Source organism: Mytilus californianus, unplaced genomic scaffold, assembly GCF_021869535.1.
Source record: "Mytilus californianus isolate M0D057914Y unplaced genomic scaffold, xbMytCali1.0.p SCAF_20, whole genome shotgun sequence".
Classification (NCBI taxonomy): domain Eukaryota; kingdom Metazoa; phylum Mollusca; class Bivalvia; order Mytilida; family Mytilidae; genus Mytilus; species Mytilus californianus.
In genome coordinates, this window is record NW_026262669.1 from 1,706,815 (window position 1) to 1,726,403 (window position 19,589).

Sequence of the window (19,589 nt, forward strand, 5' to 3'; positions counted from 1 at the left end):
CACCCATCTCTAACAGATAAACAGGCTGTTCACCCATCTCTGACAGGTAAACAGGCTGTTCACCCATCTCTGATAGGTAAACAGGTTGTTCACCCATTGTTGATGGGTAAACAGGTTGTTCACATGTACACAGGTTATTATTTAAAACCAAAGAATACATAAGATCTTTTCTAAAATAAATTTTGTAGCCATGCACAAAAGATAGATCTCAGTTTACAAAATCAATGTAAATTTGTATTGATAGGATGTTATGAATAAAATATATTGTCTAGTGGCATGATTTAATAAAAATTATCAAGGATATTATTGGCTTTCTGGGTCTTTTAAAGAATATTCAATAGTTTTTCTTTGATATACATGTATATCATAGTTCATATGCTCTTTCAGGGGCCTCAGTGGCTGAGTATCACTAGCCTGTCAACAGTGAGGTTGATAGTTCAAACCCTTCAGAAGGCACGTGCTTTCGACTCCAATTTTCTTATAGAAATGCGTTGCCAATTTGTTCTCCCTGTGCACTCAAGCTTCCTGCATCGATAAAAACTAGGTGCCACCATATAGCCAATAAATAGCTGGCGTTAAACATCAACAAACAAACTATCGTCTGTTTGACATTTGATCCTCATGAGAATTAGTTGTGTTTTACACATGCAGATAGCACCAATGAGGAGATATGTGACTTTGATGGCATTTAAAATAGGGTCTAATAGTAGAATGTGTAGCCCAGATTTGGCCTTTAAATAGTATCTAATGGTAGCATATGCAGCCTTAATATGGCATTAAATAGGATCTAATGGTAGCATAAGTAACCCTGATTTGCCATTTAATTAGGATCTAATGGTAGCATATGTATACCTGATAGTGACATAAATGCAAATTGTGTTATGAGATGGCCAAGAAATTCAATTTTAGTAGATTAAACTGTTTTATACTAATTTTAATTTAATTCAGACTTTACCTTGTGAGATGTATATCATGTGTAGGGGACAGTGGGGTTATAAAGTCTTTGCTATTAAATGCTAGTTGTGTAATGAGATGGTCAAGAAATTAATTTAAATTCAGACTTTACGTTTTATTGCCAAGTTGCTGGTTTCTTAAGGATAAAAACCTGACAGATCTTATGATACTGGCATTGTTAAATAATCACTTTGTTATAAAAGTCATTTAACTAAGATTTCTACTATATAGTTTTCGTTATGCTCAAATTTTTAGCATGTCTTAACTCTTGGTTTAACAAGTAACAGTTTTATAAGAATAAACAGGGATTCAGTTCCAGATAATTTCACTTTTTTTTCTCAGATTATAAATTGTTTTTCACTTACAAACTGCACTTTTCTTATCACTTTTACTTTAAACTTGTTTTGATAAAGAAAAAATATATATGTGTAGATATGAATGATTATAAAGACCATTCATAACAGGTCAGTATGTTGAATGATTTACCCTTTTAAGGCCACTCATTAGTAGTCACTGACCACTTTTGACCTGATGATATTGATTTCCAATAGTTAGCTATATATATAGTCATCCATCAATTATCAGGACAGGTTATTGTAGATATGAAGATTTGGAAGGACCCAATTACTTCCCCCATTACTTCAATGCAATGTCATCATAATTGAGGGGCAGATTTTTTATTCCCTATATAAGACTGCAAAATTTCTATTACTTTATCATACTAGTAGCCCCCTGCATGGTTTCTTGGAGAATTCTTGAAGGGTCAATACTATTTTGAGTATAATTAAATAGGGTAATTTTATTAACTTTCTGGTTAAAATCGAAAATAAAAACTGGACCATTTACTCAGACAATCATCCATCCTATACATTTCAGAATCACTTAAAATTTAACAGAAGTTGAAAGTTTAATGAATACCCTTTGGATATACTACAAATTTAAGCAACTTTACATAATTTTCATCTTGGTACAATATCCCATTTAAAAGATGGTAGATTTATTAAGGGACTTCATTCGTGTGTACTGGACTGGTATCTTGTAACTGGGATCCTATTCCATTTAGTGCATTGTAATTTACTACATCAATTTTGATTGGACATTATAAAGATTTAATAGACTGTAATTTACTACATCCATTCTGATTGAACGTTATAAAGATTTAATATAGTGTAATTTACTACATCCATTCTGATTGGACATTATAAAGATTGAATACAGTGTAATTTACTTGATCACTGATCCATGAAATGAGGTCGGGGTCAGGTGATCCCTGCCTGATGAACATGTAGACGTTGCAAGGAACCCATATACCAAATATGGTTATCCTGTTACTCATAATAAGTGAGAAATTCACGTGACAAAAAAACTCAAATTATTTTTCAATTAGTTGTTGAACCATGAAAATGAGGTCAAGGACATTGCCTGGACATATGACAGGCGGAAACTTCGTGACATAAGGTATCTACATACAAGATATGAAGCATCCAGGTCTTCTACCTTCTGAAATATAAAGCTTTATATAAAAAGTTTACGCCGCCGCCGCTGGATAGTAAAACCTATGTCTCGCATACTGCGACAGACAAAATATGAATTATATAAAAAAAAAAAACAGAACAGAAAAAAAGAACATTAGTATCTGATTATAAAAAAAAATTTTAACACTTAGGAATATAAATCAAAGCACCATCGGTTAATGTTAGCCAGCTGAATTTAATTTTCACTGTAACATCATATTCATACATGTAAACAATTTCTTTACAAATGTTTTATTCCAAATAGTTGTTGGAATTTCAATTTAGAAATATTTCAAACCAAGATTCACTAACAGTTTTTATTTAAGGGAAAAAATTGCTCTAATTGTCAGAAAGAATTCTTCTTAATAAATTCCTGTATATAGAAATTGATTTTCTTGATAAATTCTTTGATTTTCTCAACAATATCTATTATTTTGACATTTCCAGAGAAGAAGAGCAAATATGTGCATTTAGGGTTATAAATTCCCTTAAAGTCTATTGCATTGGGAAGGTTGGTAAAGATTTTATATAAAAAGCTGAAGATATTATATCCCCAAATAGTTGGGTTCTGGTATTAAGCACATAATTAACCTTTATGGAAATCACTATTTGCAATAAGCAAAAAAGTTTTTAAAAATAAATTTGACAGATAATACTTTTTTTTTCAATTTTGTTGTGTATTTTTAAAAACTAAGTTAGTGGCTACAAAGTTGGGGGCTTTTACTGAAAACAGAATGCCAGGAAGATGAGCAAAATGGTAAGGACATGACCTTCACAGTTTCCCAAGAAAAGGTCAAGGATATCAGTTGTAAAAAGGGGTTTCACACCTTCTTCCAGATCAAAAGTCTTATTCTTTTAGAATTTTGTAATGAAGCATAATTACTTATTATAAATGAAAAATCTCTTTGTGTCGATTTAATATTTGGAAAACAATATTGAATCTATTTTTAAAAAAAGTGGGAAATCAATCTTATATCAATGGTTTGTACCGAATTAGATTCAATTATTTTCACAAGCATAAGATACTGATAAAATACTATCGTAATTTCTTATTAAAGAGTTAATTGTGATTTATCACCTTTTTACTTCCAATCATATTTTATTAGTTTTGATTTAGTCACAGGAAAAGTTACTGCTTGCCTTCAATTTTTATACGACTGTGGTATCATATCGTCGTCAGTGTCGTCCAAAGACATTTTGTTTCCGGACAATAACTTTAGTAAATGTAAATAGAAATCTATAAAATTTAAACACAAGGTTTATAACCATAAAAGGAAGGTTGGGATTGATTTTGGGGGTTATAGTCCTAACAGTTTAGGAACTAGGGGCCAAAAAGGGGCCCAAGTAAGCATTTTTCTAGTTTCCAGACAATAACTTGTGGAACAGTGTATGGATCTCTCTGAAATTATACCACAAGTTTCCATACCACAAAGGGATGGTTAGGATTGGCTTTGGGGGGTTATGGCTCAAACCGTTGAGGAATTAGGAGCAAAAAAGGGGGAAAATCAAGGGTTTCCTAGTTAATAGACAATTAAAAAAAAGTACAATGTTATGTTTGGATTACCTCCCTTACACTGCTTTTAAATTATGTATAAAGAAATGTTGTATTGTCTTGAAGTGATTAGCTGTCAATTTATTTTTAGAAGTTACTATTTAAAAATACTGATTAAGGAATATTAATTTTAGCCATAATTATGTATGTCATTTTCTATTTTAAGACTTTGATGATGTATTAAAATGGGAAATTATGGTTGCAAACTCCATTGGAAATTTGAATTGAGACTTTTTGAAATCATTTTTGCCCCAACTGTTCAGGGTTGGACCTCTGCGGTCGTATCCAGCTGCGCTCAGCGAAGCAATTTATTTCATTTGAATTGGTTTAAGAGCAAATTACACATGAACAGTTTGGCCAGAGTTGTTTAATTAATGTAAAAATACCTTCTGCTAGATATTTAAACTACTATTGTTTTATGAATATTCAGAGTTGTTCCCGGGGCATCTTAGAATCCTAAGTAATGATATAGATTTAACATTGGCTAGCTTAAAAACATCTTTCTCCTCACTGATGCTTAATATTCAGAGTTGTTCCCCCTCTTAGAATCCTAAGTAATGATATAGATTTAACATTGGCTACCTTTAAAACATCTTTCTCTTCACTGATGCTCAATATTCAGAGTTGTGCCCCATCTAAGAATCCTGAGTAATGATATAGATTAAACATTGGCTACCTTAAAACATCTTTCTCCTCACTGATGCTTAATATTCAGAGTTATTCCCCATCTAAGAATCCTAAGTAATGATATAGATTTAACATTGGCTACCTTAAAAACATCTTTCTCCTCACTGATGCTTAATATTCAGAGTTATTCCCCATCTAAGAATCCTAAGTAATGATATAGATTTAACATTGGCTACCTTAAAAACATCTTTCTCCTCACTGATGCTCAATATTCAGAGTTGTTCCCCCTCTTAGAATCCTAAGTAATGATATAGATTTAACATTGGCTACCTTTAAAACATCTTTCTCTTCACTGATGCTCAATATTCAGAGTTGTGCCCCATCTAAGAATCCTGAGTAATGATATAGATTTAACATTGGCTACCTTAAAAACATCTTTCTCCTCACTGATGCTTAATATTCAGAGTTATTCCCCATCTAAGAATCCTAAGTAATGATATAGATTTAACATTGGCTACTTTAAAAACATCTTTCTCCTCACTGATGCTCAATATTCAGAGTTGTTCCCCCTCTTAGAATCCTAAGTAATGATATAGATTTAACATTGGCTACCTTTAACACATCTTTCTCTTCACTGATGCTCAATATTCAGAGTTGTTCCCCCTCTAAGAATCCTGAGTAATGATATAGATTTAACATTGGCTACCTTAAAAACATCTTTCTCCTCACTGATGCTTAATATTCAGAGTTATTCCCCATCTAAGAATCCTAAGTAATGATATAGATTTAACATTGGCGACCTTGAAAACATCTTTCTCTTCACTGATGCTCAATATTCAGAGTTGTTCCCCTCTTAGAATCCTGAGTAATGATATAGATTTAACATTGGCTAGCTTAAAACCATTTTTACTTCACTGATGCTTATAATCAGAGTTGTTCCCCATCAAGGACATAGAGTGAACATTGGCTTGCTTAAAAAAATGTATAGAATATTAAATCTTTCTCCTGACTGATTAATTAACTAATGAAAAAAGGTAAGAAAAAACAGCTATAGGGGGAAATATGGATTAAAATATATTAAAACTAGAGAAGTGGATAAAACTGAGTGACTACAAGCCCAGATAAAAAAAGAAAATAGTGGTATAGAAGTTAAGTAGATCTTTACTTGTGGTGATTAATTGATTTAGTTGATAGTAGTCCATAGCAGTTCTTAGGCTGGAAAATAATTGATGATTTATTGCAATGCAAAAATCATGTAAAAAGAAGAAAATATAAATTGGAAAAATTAGTATGGGAGGCTTCATACAAATCATTCAATACATTATAACATTAGTAATGATTCTAAATAAGTGTTAAGTTTAGGGAGTTCAGCCCCTTATGTACAAAGCCTGGAGTTAATGGAAGTCAGCCCCTTAGTTTTAAAGCCTGGAATTTAGGGAGGTGACATCCCCTTATGCTCATAGCCTGGAGTGAAGGGAGGTCAGCCCCTTATGCTCAAAGCCTGGAGTTTAGGTAGGTCAGCCCCTTATGTTCAAAGCCTGGAGTTTATGGAGGTCAGCCTCTTATGTTCAAAGCCTGAAGTTTAGACAGGTCGGCTCCTTATGTTCAAAGCCTGAAGTTAAGGGAGGTCGGCCCCTTATGCTCATAGCCTGAAGTTTTTCTAAACAGAGATCATTATTAACAAAAGGAGAAGATTATAGTAGATATAATAAAATGTTCAATATAACGTGGATTATAATAGATATAATAAAATGTTCAATATGACGTGGATTATAGTAGATATAATAAAATGTTCAATATAACGTGGATTATTATAGATATAACAAAATGTTAAATATTACGTGGATTAAGATTAATGTCAATTACACAATGGGATTAAATGCTATGTTTGGAAATCTTAACCATAATACAATTTTGAAGTCAATGTTTTCACATCAGGCCACCATTCAAGAATTATTTGTTTGATGTTGCCAGTACCCATGCCTCTTAAGGATGTACTTAGGTGAAATTAAAAAATCTAGAATTTAAAATTGATACTATAATTAGTCAGTAGAGCATTAGTAAAGGAACAAAATAAGCTATAAATATTGATAGGTTATGGAGCTCCTTTTTGAGATCTTCAATCTTTAAAAAATGGCAGGAAAAGGCTGACTCTGAATTTTACCTTATATTTGCATTGGTATGATTTGGGTCTCAAATCAAAAGAAAAGAATATTTAGAATCTGCTTAAATTTTGGTAAATGACCTTTTATGATCTATTGAAGTCTTATATGAAAAGAAAAATGGGTGTTAAATTGGGGCAAAATATTTTACCTTAATTGTATCATAGGAAAAAAACAAAGGTGTCCGAACATCTGACAAAAATTCCTAAACCTGACCCAAGTACATCCTTAAGGTTAGTTAGGTAGTTAAAGACTTATTTTATTTTTGCCAACAACATAAGCTACATGTTTTAGACAAGAAAACAACATTAGAACAGGATAAAATCTTTTTCAATAAAAATTTGAAACAACGTCTCTTGAATAAAAAAAGTTAAAAAGACCAGTACAAAGTTGAAGAGCTGATTGAGGACCCAAAATTCTAAAAATTTAACAAGAGTTTATCAGTGATCTGCCATTAGATTTCCACAATGACAATTAACATTAAGCCATTAATTATAAACAAGATGTGATTGAAAAAAATCATTTTAATTGTTACTTTTGTACTTTTATCAGGAAAGTATGTGTATGTCAAAGATATTTTACCATACTATATTTATATCCCCGCATTAATTATACCCCCGCTTTAAAAAAGGGGGGTATACTGTTTTACCTCTGTCTGTCCTTCCGTCAGTCCGTCAGTCCATCCGTCCGTCCCATGAATATTTTTGTCGCATTTTTCTCAGGAACTACTTGACAAGGATTTCTGAAATTTGGTTTCAGGGTTTATATAAGTCAGCTTTACCGTGTGATGCGTTTTCAGATTCATCACTCAACAACTTCCTGTTTACTGAAATATTATGGCAGGGGTATCATCACTGAGCAGTAGCTCACAGTTTTACTTGTTCTTTTATCAGGAAAGTGTGTGTATGTCGAAGATATTTTGCTATCAATTTTTTGTTAGATATGTATGGAGTTCTTGATGATTGTTTTGTTTTTTGTAATTATATTATTTAATTTAGTTGTGTTATATATTACAACTGGATCTGAATTATTGTCATCTCTGTTTGGGCTGCTCACAATGATTTTTGTCAATATATAACAGAACTATAGTCAACTGTCATACTAATGGGATGTTTAGCTAGTGTTTGACCCGTCATTCAATTCTTTGGAAAATGTCTGTACCAATTCAGGAATATGACATTTATTTTCCTATCATTCCATAGGTTAATATAGCGCAGTGTTTGGTTTTGTTGGGTTGTTATAATGGATTTCTCCTTTTGAACTTTAACCTTGGAGTTAAGTATTTTTGTAATTTTATTTTTCACAACAAATTAAAAACATTGTTATAGAACGACATATTAAAGACAGCAATGAAAGTTATACTTTAAGATTAGGAAAGAATATTTGTTGTTGAAGAAGATATTTAAGAATTTCTCATGTTGTTTATGTGGGGTTAAATATTTCTTAGTAGAAAATCATAGATATTGAAAATTATTAATAAAATTCTTATCTGTTCATGAATAAATAGAAGAACAAAATTTGAGTTCACACAATTGATTTGTTTTAATTCAAATCTTCTTAATATTTATTATACCATAAAAAAAGAATGATGTTGAATAAAAAGGATACTATAATGTTTGATGTGATTGAATGATGTTGCTCATTCCACCAGAAGTACAAAAATTAATTCTATATATAGACTGTCAGTAGAAAGATGGAATTAATTAGCAGTTGTCATTCAAAACACTTTATCCTAGAAGCTCAGCATGGATCGATAAAAAAATCACTGGTCATTAGGATAAGTTATATATAGAAAGAATTAAACTGTTGTTTATCATCCCACTGTGGTGGACTGTGAGTGACACAGGTTACAAATGTCTTCCTGATAGCTGGCAGATATATACAATAATGGCATTTTTGTTTTTGATACAGACTTTATCAGCAAGAATATTAAGCGATAATAGTAGACTGACCCATAGGGGCTCACCATGTGAGGGCGTTAAACCAATTATAACGTCACTAATTTACCCGGGTGGAATAATTTCGAGTATCAGGTCCTGTCCATGATATAGAAAAATATTCGGCTGTAAGATCCAAAGGGGAAATTGCTGATAAAGACTGCAGTAACTACTTAGAATTTGTTATTTAATATCATTTGTTTTCAATTGTATTATCCATGTATAGAATCCAATCACCATTGAATGTTTAGCCAATAGTGCTGAAAGTGGTGTTAAACACCAACAACCAATCAATCAATCAATCTACTTGTTTATATAATTATAACTAAGAATCCAAACATCTGTATCCAGACTTTGCTGAGCTTACAAGGACCTGCCATATCTCCAACTCCCCCCCCCCCTGAGCTTACAAGGACCTGCCATATCTCCAACTCCCCCCCCCCCCCCCCCTGAGCTTACAAGGACCTGCCATATCTCCAACTCCCCCCCCCCCTGAGCTTACAAGGACCTGCCATATCTCCAACTCCCCCCCTCCCTGAGCTTACAAGGACCTGCCATATCTCCAACTCCCCCCCCCCCCCTGAGCTTACAAGGACCTGCCATATCTCCAACTCCCCCCCCCTGAGCTTACAAGGACCTGCCATATCTCCAACTCCCCCCCCCCCCTGAGCTTACAAGGACCTGCCATATCTCCAACTCCCCCCCCCCTGAGCTTACAAGGACCTGCCATATCTCCAACTCCCCCCCCCCCCTTTACAAGGACCTGCCATATCTCCAACTCCCCTCCCTCGTGTTTTAAGAGCTTGGAAATACTGAAGTATAAAAAGGTGTAACAAATATCATGTGATCAATGTGTACTGTTTTAGTGTATATCCACTGTTTGGGATACCCACTGTATGAGTAGATGATGAAATGTGGAGCATTGAATAAGGGTCTGTATTCTATAATTTTTTCCACATTTATATATGTTTGCCCATCATACTCTTTTCTTTATGTTTGCCTGTTTTTCTCTATTCTTTATTTTTATTTATCCCACTATTCTGTATTCTGTAAACCATACCAATACCCTCTTACATGACTTGTAGAGGTTATTTGAGTTTTAACTTCTATATATATGTGTTGTTTTAGATTTATATACAAGTTGTTTTAGACCTTTACAAGTGTTGTTTTAGATCTAAACATGTGTTGTTTCAAATCTAAATATGTGTTAGTTAGATCTACACATGTGTTGTTTTAGATCTAAACATGTGTTGTTTTAGATTTACATATGTGCTGTTTTAGATCTATACATGTGTTGTTTTAGATCTATACATGTGTTGTTTTAGATTTACATATGTGTTGTTTTATATCTATACATGAGTTATTTTAGATTTACATATGTGTTGTTTTAGATCTATACATGTGTTGTTTTAGATTTACATATGTGTTGTTTTAGATCTTTACATGTGTTTGTTGTTTATTACAGATACCCCTCCTCCTGGGTACATGAGTGAGGATGGTGACAACACAGACACACAGGGCATGGGTAAGTATACATAAAATGGAGATGTGGGGTATACTTCAGCAACCCAACAACAAATTGTCATCTAAGATAAACGTTCAGAGCATGTCAATCAGCTAGACAGCAACATGTCTGACTGCAAATGATCATACTAGATTTTTTTGCTGTATAAGCAGAATAAGTGTACATATTTTATGACTGTTTCTCCAATACAGTTCAACCTGCACAAATTTGACCTACATCTCAGCCCATTTTACCATGAAATGAAATTTGAAAGCAAAAGCAGATTTTTCTGGTTAAATGAGGTCAAAAAGACAATAAGGAAATACAAGAAATCGTGACTTATCTAGGTTTAAAAATGTTCAGCCTTCTTCCAAGGAATCATCCTTCAGAAGATTATTTCCTAACCTAATTTATTTCTTCAGTCAGAGAAGATTGGTCCCAGAAGTCATTAACCTCTCGGAAGTTATTAGTTGATTTTTACATTGTGATTCCCTTGAAAACATTCAAAAAATGCTTTATTTACTCAGAAGGTTCATTTAATTGGACTTTGAAGTACCATATAATAAAATATTTGGTTTTAATCAATAACAGAAATGATGACTAGGAATTTGTATTACCCATGTATACTTTTTCGTGACTAGACATGGTATTTTTTTGATAAATTTAATAAGATCGTTTAGCACCTTGTCCCAGAAGATTTATTCAAATCTGATTTAGAAATACTTAAATTTTTATATTTGATATTTACTAAAATTATACTCAGGATGGCAATGACTTTGTATAACCCAATATTAATAATAAGGGTTTTGTTAGATTAAATGTACACGGATGTTAGTGACAACACATGGTTTGCCTTGACCTTGAACTTTCAGAGTATTACTTGATAAATTTTTTATATTGGCAATTTCAGTATGGTATTGATTTTAAATATTTAAAAAGACATGTGATAATATACTGTTAAATGCTTTATTTCAATATTTTGACACAACAGTATTAAGTCTGTCAGCCTTATGCTATTTCAGGATAACTTTGGCCAGTTGCTAGGGGTATATAGTCAGTGTTACAGTCTTAAGTCTTTTCTGTTAGTCATTTATTCTGAAATTCAACAGTTTAAGCTTTATTTTTTCCACTATGAAGTGAATTTTGATTGTTAAAATATATAATAATAGTGAGTTACAGATGGAGCTGGCGTTGTATTACCCTTTGTATGACCTAGCTACTTTTCATGAAATAATTGTCTTAAAAAAATTTCATGAAAATTGTGCTTGTCTGTTTATTTTTATGCCCCATCTAGGGGCATTATGTTTTTTGGTCTGTGCGTCTGTTTGTCCATCTGTCCCACTCCAGTTTAAAGTTTTTGGTCGCTTCAGGTTAAAGTTTTTGGTCAAGGTAGTTTTTGATGAAGTTGAAGTCCAATCAACTTGAAACTTTGTACACATGTTCCCTATGATATGATCTTTCTAATTTTAATGCCAAATTAGAGTTTTGACCTCAATTTCACATTCCACTGAACATGTAAAATGATAGTGCGAGTGGGGCATCTGTGTACTATGGACACATTCTTGTTTCTTCATACCTGTAGATATTGAGATGATTTGGTTGATTTATAATCTGATGCAGTGCTATTGGATCAAGTTTGTGGTTTGTTTTAGATCTACTGGGTAGTCACTTCCTGTTTGGCGATACTCTATTGTAAAACTTTTGTTGAATATACACACTGAACATGGAATTTGTTACATATTACTCAGCTTATAAATCTATTAAGGAAAGAAATTTTTTGAATGTTGAGTAGTAAACCAGCATCAGATCTGCCAGGAAGTCAACCTCTGCTTAATAAGACTTTGAACCTTTGTTATACAGACTCATCAGAGCATTTTTAGACTAAGAGATTTTTTTCCTTCTTACTTAATTTTCAGTTTCTGTACAAGTCCTGATTTAATATTTGATCAAGAACTTTATAATTTGAGTTGTACAAATGCACCATGCAAAAATAAAAAGATGTGGTATGATTGCCTATGTCACAACCATCTATCAGATATTATATGATGTAGAAGTTAGCAACATAGTATGGCCTTCAACAATGAGAAAAACCACATTGCAGGCTTTAAACGTCCCTGACATGGTCAAGTGTAAAACAATTCAAACAAAAAAGCTAAAGGCCGGATTAATGTACAAAACAATATATGAAAAACAAATATGATATACAGCAATAAATGACAACCACTGAATGCAGGCTATTCTACTCGACAGTTTCTAACAGTTTGATGATAGTTTGAATTTTTATTATACCTTGTGAGGATGTATGTTTTTTGTGCAATGTCTGATTATGAATAGAAATATTTTTTTGCATGAAATTGTATGCAACTCCTTGTTTAATTGTAAAAGTGTTTTTGTTTTTGTTTTTATAGATGGCGTGGATGTTTCTCCAAGTTCTCCTCTTGGTAAGTTTATCATTTAAAGAAACACAACACATCTCTATACATAAAGAGAGGGTGTGTGGTTGTTAAACCAGGCTTATATAGGAAGGGAGGGTGGGTGGTTGTTAAACCAGTTCAATACATAAAGGGAGGGTGGGTGGTTGTCAAACCAGGCTTATATAGGAAGGGAGGGTGGGTGGTTGTTAAACCAGGTCTATATAGGAAGGGAGGATTGGTGGTTGTATAACCAGGTCTAAATAGGAAGGGAGGGTGGGTGGTTGTTAAACCAGATCTATATAGGAAGGGAGGGTGGGTGGTTGTTAAACCAGGTCTATACATAAAGGGAGGATGGGTGGTTGTTAAACCAGGTCTATATAGGAAGGGAGGGTGGGTGGTTGTTTAACCAGGTCTATACATAAAGGGAGGATGGGTGGTTGTTAAACCAATTCTATATAGGAAGGGACAGTGGGCAGTTGTTTAACCATGTCTATATAGAAAGGGAGGATGGGTGGTTGTTTAACCAGTCCTATACATAAAGGGAGAGTGGGTGGTTGTTAAACCAGGTCTATATAGGAAGGGAGGGTGTGTGGCTGTTAAACCAGGCTTATATTGCAAGGGAGGGTGGGTGGTGGTATAACCAGGTCTATATAGGAAGGGATGGTGGATGGTTGTTTAAACCAGGTCTATATACATAAAGGGAGGGTGGGTGGTTGTTAAACCAGGTCTATATAGGAAGGGACAGTGGGTGGTTATTAAACCAGGCTTATATTGCAAGGGAGGGTGGGTGGTTGTTAAACCAGGTCTTTATAGGAATGGACAGTGGGCGGTTGTTAAACCAGGCTTATATATAGGAAGGGACAGTGGGCGGTTGTTAAACAAGGCTTATATATAGGAAGGGACAGTGGGCGGTTGTTAAACCAGGCTTATATATAGGAAGAGACATTGGGCGGGATGGGAAAAAAAGTAATTGAAAAAAGGTTCAACGTTGTAATTACTATTTAGGTAACAGATTCACAGGTAAATATACAAATATTAATGTATCCATGATTGTTCTCCAGTGAATTTTTTACTAGCATTTGGTTGATAGTTCCTCTGTCATGGGAATAGGTGTATATGTTATAGATAATTAATGTATATTTTAAGGTTTTTCTTGTTGTATAACACACCGAGGGGTGTCAGGATTGATCAAATGAAAGACCGATTGTAGGGAGGTCTTTTTTGGGGCAATCCTGACACCACAAGGTGTGTTATACGACAAGAAAAACCATGAAATATACATTATCTGACTTATATACAGTCAAAAAATATCATTTTCTGCAAATATTTTAAGAATTGTATCCTATTTTACTGATCACATTGAAATGGGATATTCTTTTCTTAAGCGTTTAGGTATGTACACGCCTAATAGGCTAAAAATAAATGTGAAATAAAACTCACTAATTAATCTAGGTATAAACGTTAGAAATCACTGTCCAGTTACAATATAAATGTTACAGTTATTGCATGAAGTAAGAAGCAAATGAATTGTATGATGATGAAAAATACAAGTCACTTTGTAAGTAATTTATCATATAAGCTATATATAAGGGGTGCTATATTTTGTTCTCACGTTTCACGATATTTTTATCAAGGAAAAACAGATTATTTTTTCAATAATTTTTAACAAACTTTTCAGATTAATTTTTTCTCTCTTATGCCTGGCAATACAATTTTTTTTTTAAATTGAGAATCAGTATCAAATATTACACTCCCTTTTTTTAAAGAACGTGGCTGTTCCCTTTCTTAAATAGGAATATTTTGTTCTTTAATAGAGTAAATGGTATTTATTTCAGCCTAATAAACGGAGGAAAGGATTGTTTCGGCCTAAACTTTTAAGAAATGTTCAAGATAGAAAATTTTACAGTAAAACCCCATTTGGCAACAACACACAAATTATATGTTTAAGTACTCTGTAGTTTAATCATTTTAATCATGGTAAATAACCTGACGCAGGTCATTGTTTTATGCCTTGAAGCCCATTTCATTGAAACTTGGTATCATCCAGGTTGTTTCTTGAAAAGAATGACCTGTTGTTCTGAAAGGAAAAAGCTCCATATAGGTATATTAATTTATATAAGGAATAAATGCTTCTGACTTAATCTAGAGCACAAAGGGATGATTGTCATGTATATGCATGAAATATTTGCCTATAGACATTAAGCAAGTAGCAATCAGTGATATCAGTAACAATGGAGTGATGGGAAGGGGCTAGTATATAAGAAGATAGATATACACAAGTCTAAATTGAAAACAACGTTCAAACCTATGATTGCGTCGGATAAAAACCGCAATTTTTATACGTGTGCATGCAAAACAAATTTCTTGTTAGAGGGGTCTAAATACAGCACAAACAACATTTTCCAAAAGATCAAAAAAGTGAAAAAGTATATTTTAACAAAACGCATTTGACTAACAGGTCGAACAACAAATGTTCTTAAACCCTGCTGACTGCCATTGGCGATTGCCAAATAAACGGATCACCTGGTGTGATAAATGGATCTTAATTATAAACAGATAGATATATATATATAAGGAATGTATTGCCTGTTAATATTCCAGTGGCAGTTTCTGTCACTTATATGATACTATTGTTATTTTTAGATGCAGAACCAGTCACTTACAAGGAGCCAGCATTTTGGTGCTCCATTGCATATTATGAACTAAATAATCGTGTTGGGGAGACATTTCATGCTTCAATGCCCTCGTTGACAGTAGATGGGTTCACTGATCCATCAAACTCTGAGAGATTCTGTCTCGGTCTGTTGTCTAATATCAACAGAACACAACAAGTGGAAATGACAAGGAGACATATTGGTATCTATATTATACAGTTAAACCTTGTCTATCAAATCTTTTATACAGTAAAACCCTGTCTATCACAACTACATTATACAGTTAAAACTTGACTAACCTCAAATTTACATCAAATATACAGTTAAACCCTGCCTAAACTCAAACTTACATCAAGTTGATTATACAGTGAAACCTTGCCTAATCCTCAAACTTATATCAAGTTGATTATACAGAAAAACCTTGCCTAACCTCAAACTAACATCAAGTTGATTATACAGTAAAACCTTGCCTAATCCTCAAACTTATATCAAGTTGATTATACAGAAAAACCTTGCCTAACCTCAAACTTACATCAAGTTGATTATACAGTAAAACCTTGACTAACCTCAAACTTACATCAAGTTGATTATACAGTAAAACTTTGCCTAACCTCAAACTTACATCTAGTTGATTATACAAGTATACCTTTCTTTCCAATTATTATACAGTAAAACCCTGTCTTTCCAATGCTTGTACATTTAAACTTTTCTTTCCAACAATTCTGCAGTTAAGCCCTATCTTTACAATGAATATACATTAAAACCCTGTCTTAACAATGAATATACAGTTAAACCCTGTCTTTACAATGATTTTAAGTTAAACCCTGCCTTTACAATGAATATGCAATTAAACCCTGTCTTTACAATGAATATACAGTTAAACCCTGTCTTTACAATGATTTTTAGTTAAACACTGTCTTTACAATGAATATACAATTAAACCCTGTCTTTACAGTGAATATACAATTAAACCCTGTCTTTACAATAAATATGCAGTTAAACCTTGTCTGTACAATGATTATACAATTAAACCCAATCTTGACATGATTATAAGTTAAACCCTTCCCAACCTCAATGACAGGGAGACATATTGTTATCTATATTATACAGTTAAACCTTGATAACAATGAGTATACATTTAAACCTTTCTTTCCAACAATTATGCAGTTATACCCTGTCTTTACAATGATTATACAGTTAAACCTTGTCTGTTCAATGATTATACAATGAGACCCTGTCTTGACAATGATTATAAGTTAAACCCTTCCAAACCTTAAATTTACTTCAATTATTTAGTTAAACCCTTCCTAACCTCAAATTTACATCAATTATACAGTTAAACCATGTGTTACCCCTCAAATGTAAATTAATTATACAGTTAAACCCTTCCTAACCTCTACTTGACCTCAGTTATACATTTGATCCCAGCCTTACCTCAAATTTACCTCAATTATACAGTTTAAACTCTGTCTATCCTCAATTTTACAGTTTAAACTCTGTCTAACCTCAAATATACAGTTTAAACCCTGTCTAATCACAATTTTACATCGATAATACAGTTAAACCCTGTCAAACCTCAAATTTTCAGTGATTTTAAGTCAAATTCGGTCTTCCTTGAAATTTTAAGTAAACTGATATTAAATATTGATATTCTGTCTAAATTGCAACTGTTAGTTAACTGATTATTTACTCACTGTCTCAACTAACAGCAAAAAGTGTTTTAACGTTACGTGTTTGTGTATTTCTAGGTAAAGGCGTGAGACTATATTACATAGGAGGAGAGGTATTTGCTGAATGTCTGAGTGAAAGTGCTGTATTTGTACAAAGTCCTAATTGTAACCAAAGATATGGTTGGCATCCTGCTACAGTATGTAAAATACCACCAGGTGAGTTGTCTTCCCCTTACAGTTTGTTTGTAAGTTTTCCCCCTTACAGTTTCTTTGTAAGTAAGTCCCCCCCCTTTACAGTTTCTTTGTAAGTCCCCCCCCCCCCCCCCCTTTACAGTTTCTTTGTAAGTCTCCCCCTTTACAGTTTCTTTGTCAGTTATCTACCGTCACAGTATCCATATGAGTACAGGTAAAAAGATAAATTATATTCAGGTTGAAAATATCAACAATTTACATAGAATAATTTTAACAAACATTTTAACAACAAAAACATTGTATTTTTATTTTATTTTATTTTAATAGTTCACTTCCATATATACTTACTTTTACTTTCTCTTTCAATTGCTATTTATAACGTTACTCACCATAGCAACATTGTGACGTTTTAATTTTCTCAACCCGATTTTGTACCTCAGCATGATTTTATGTATTGTTTTCTATCCTGATGATGGTGGCCTAGCCACTGAAACATGTCGATCTCAATAAATTACTGGAGCATTCCTTAAAGTGTTGTTGCTACTGGACCTTCTACATTTTATGTTTTTATCGTAACGACCCTTCATACCCGAGGTATCCACTTTATGGAATCTACTGACAGAAGATTTACCAGGCGTTGATTCACTTGTGTTTAAATTTACATAGATGATTAAACATTCATTACTCAATTAAAAGTAGAACATAACCTTTGATCAATAGTTGAAGCTTTAATAGCCTCAAACAATGCTGATTATTTTTATGGCCCCACCACAAAGTGTTCGGGCCATATAGTGTTACCCTTATCCATCATTCCGTCATTCCTAAACGAACAGTTTTACAGACTTTTTTTCTAAACGCCTCTGAATATTTCGTGAAAATAACAGTTATACAGACATTCATTCTCAAATTTCCACTCCTAAAAATTGTTTCAACCTTTTTTTTGCGAGCATGCCATTTGTATCTTTCCGACTCATCTAGTTTAAACCTATGCTAACCCATGAAAGCTATAAATAGCATGTACAGGGGTTCTTTATAAAATAATTCAAGTAAGTTTAGTAGAAGGGAGGTAACCCTTAATATTTCAAGTTTTGCAAATTTTAAATATTATCTCTGACTTTTGTTTCTTTTTTTCAGGATGTAATTTAAAGATCTTTAACAACCAAGAATTTGCTGCATTGCTTGCCCAGTCTGTCAATCAAGGATTTGAATCTGTTTATCAACTAACTCGCATGTGTACTATTCGTATGAGTTTTGTCAAAGGATGGGGAGCTGAGTACAGGTAATGACTATGTAATGTTAGATGATTGATTGGTGTTTAAGGCCACTTTTAGCACTGTTTGCTATTTCGTGGTGGCCAGTTTTGGAGGAAGCTGGAGTGCCCAGAGGGAACCTTCGACCTTTAGTAGGAAAACTGAAAATCTTAAGTCAATTAAGATAGGATTCCAGCCCACCTGCCACATGTGGGGCTTGAACTGACAACGTCAGTGTTAAGCTAGTGATACAGTAGTTAAAGTACTTAGACCACTTGGCCACCAAGGCCCCTCAATATGTAATGTTAGTTTGATTGCCCTTAAGTATCCACCAGAGATCGAGTGGTGTGTGTGAGGGGCCTCGGTGGCCGAGTGGTCTAAGTAGTCCAACTACTGTATCGATAGCCAGTCAACACTGAGGTTGTGAGTTCAAATCCCGCACAGGGCAGGTGCACTCAACTCCAATCTTAATTGACTAGGATTGTCAGTTTTCCTACTGAAGGTCGTCGTTCTCTCCAGGCACTCCGGCTTACTCCACCAATAAAAATTGACCGCCTCGAAGTAGCACAATAGTGTTGAAAGTGGTGTTAAAAAAACACCAATCCATCAATCAATCAATCGAGTGGTGTGTATGTAAGTAACTAGTTACATACATTGGGATCATAGAAGGTTTCCATTCATTTGGAGCACACACACCCAAAAAGTTTTAGCTGTGCTTTTTATATTTATGTGAAGTAGACCTCCATTGTAGAATTTAAACCTGAATGTCAGTCATAGAAATTTATTTTACTGAGAGTTGCTGGATTATATCCACTGTCCTCGATGTCATAAAATCCATTCATGACCGTCAGAAAACCTTAAAGCAAAGGAATAGCTCTTATATGCAGTTCTTCATCTTAACATTGACAGTGCAGCCTTCAACACAGAGCAAAGTTTACACTTCACATAGACCACTTTATTTTGATTCAGCATGGTATAAAACATACTAACATAAGCTCTTTTTTTACCAAATATAAAAACATATACAAAACAAAAATAAAATCTTCATGCACATATGAAACATACAACTAAATATTAAAAGCCATGCAACTACCAAAAAAATACAGATTTCAAGCAATTTTATATGAATATTAAAAAAAATATTTAAAAACTTAGTTAG

The 19,589-nt window shown here is 33.4% G+C and overlaps 1 protein-coding gene across 2 annotated transcripts in view; it reads left to right on the forward strand.

Moving 5' to 3' along the window:
• Nucleotides 1–19,589, forward strand: part of LOC127731685 (mothers against decapentaplegic homolog 3-like) — a 72,726-nt gene that overhangs the window by 48,471 nt on the left and 4,666 nt on the right. For both annotated transcript variants that reach the window (XM_052240466.1, XM_052240467.1), the window contains exons 4-8: nucleotides 10,212–10,271; nucleotides 12,659–12,691; nucleotides 15,308–15,520; nucleotides 17,067–17,204; nucleotides 18,315–18,459. In XM_052240466.1, the coding sequence (XP_052096426.1) occupies nucleotides 10,212–10,271; nucleotides 12,659–12,691; nucleotides 15,308–15,520; nucleotides 17,067–17,204; nucleotides 18,315–18,459 (589 nt within the window). The remainder of the gene's footprint in view (nucleotides 1–10,211; nucleotides 10,272–12,658; nucleotides 12,692–15,307; nucleotides 15,521–17,066; nucleotides 17,205–18,314; nucleotides 18,460–19,589) is intronic.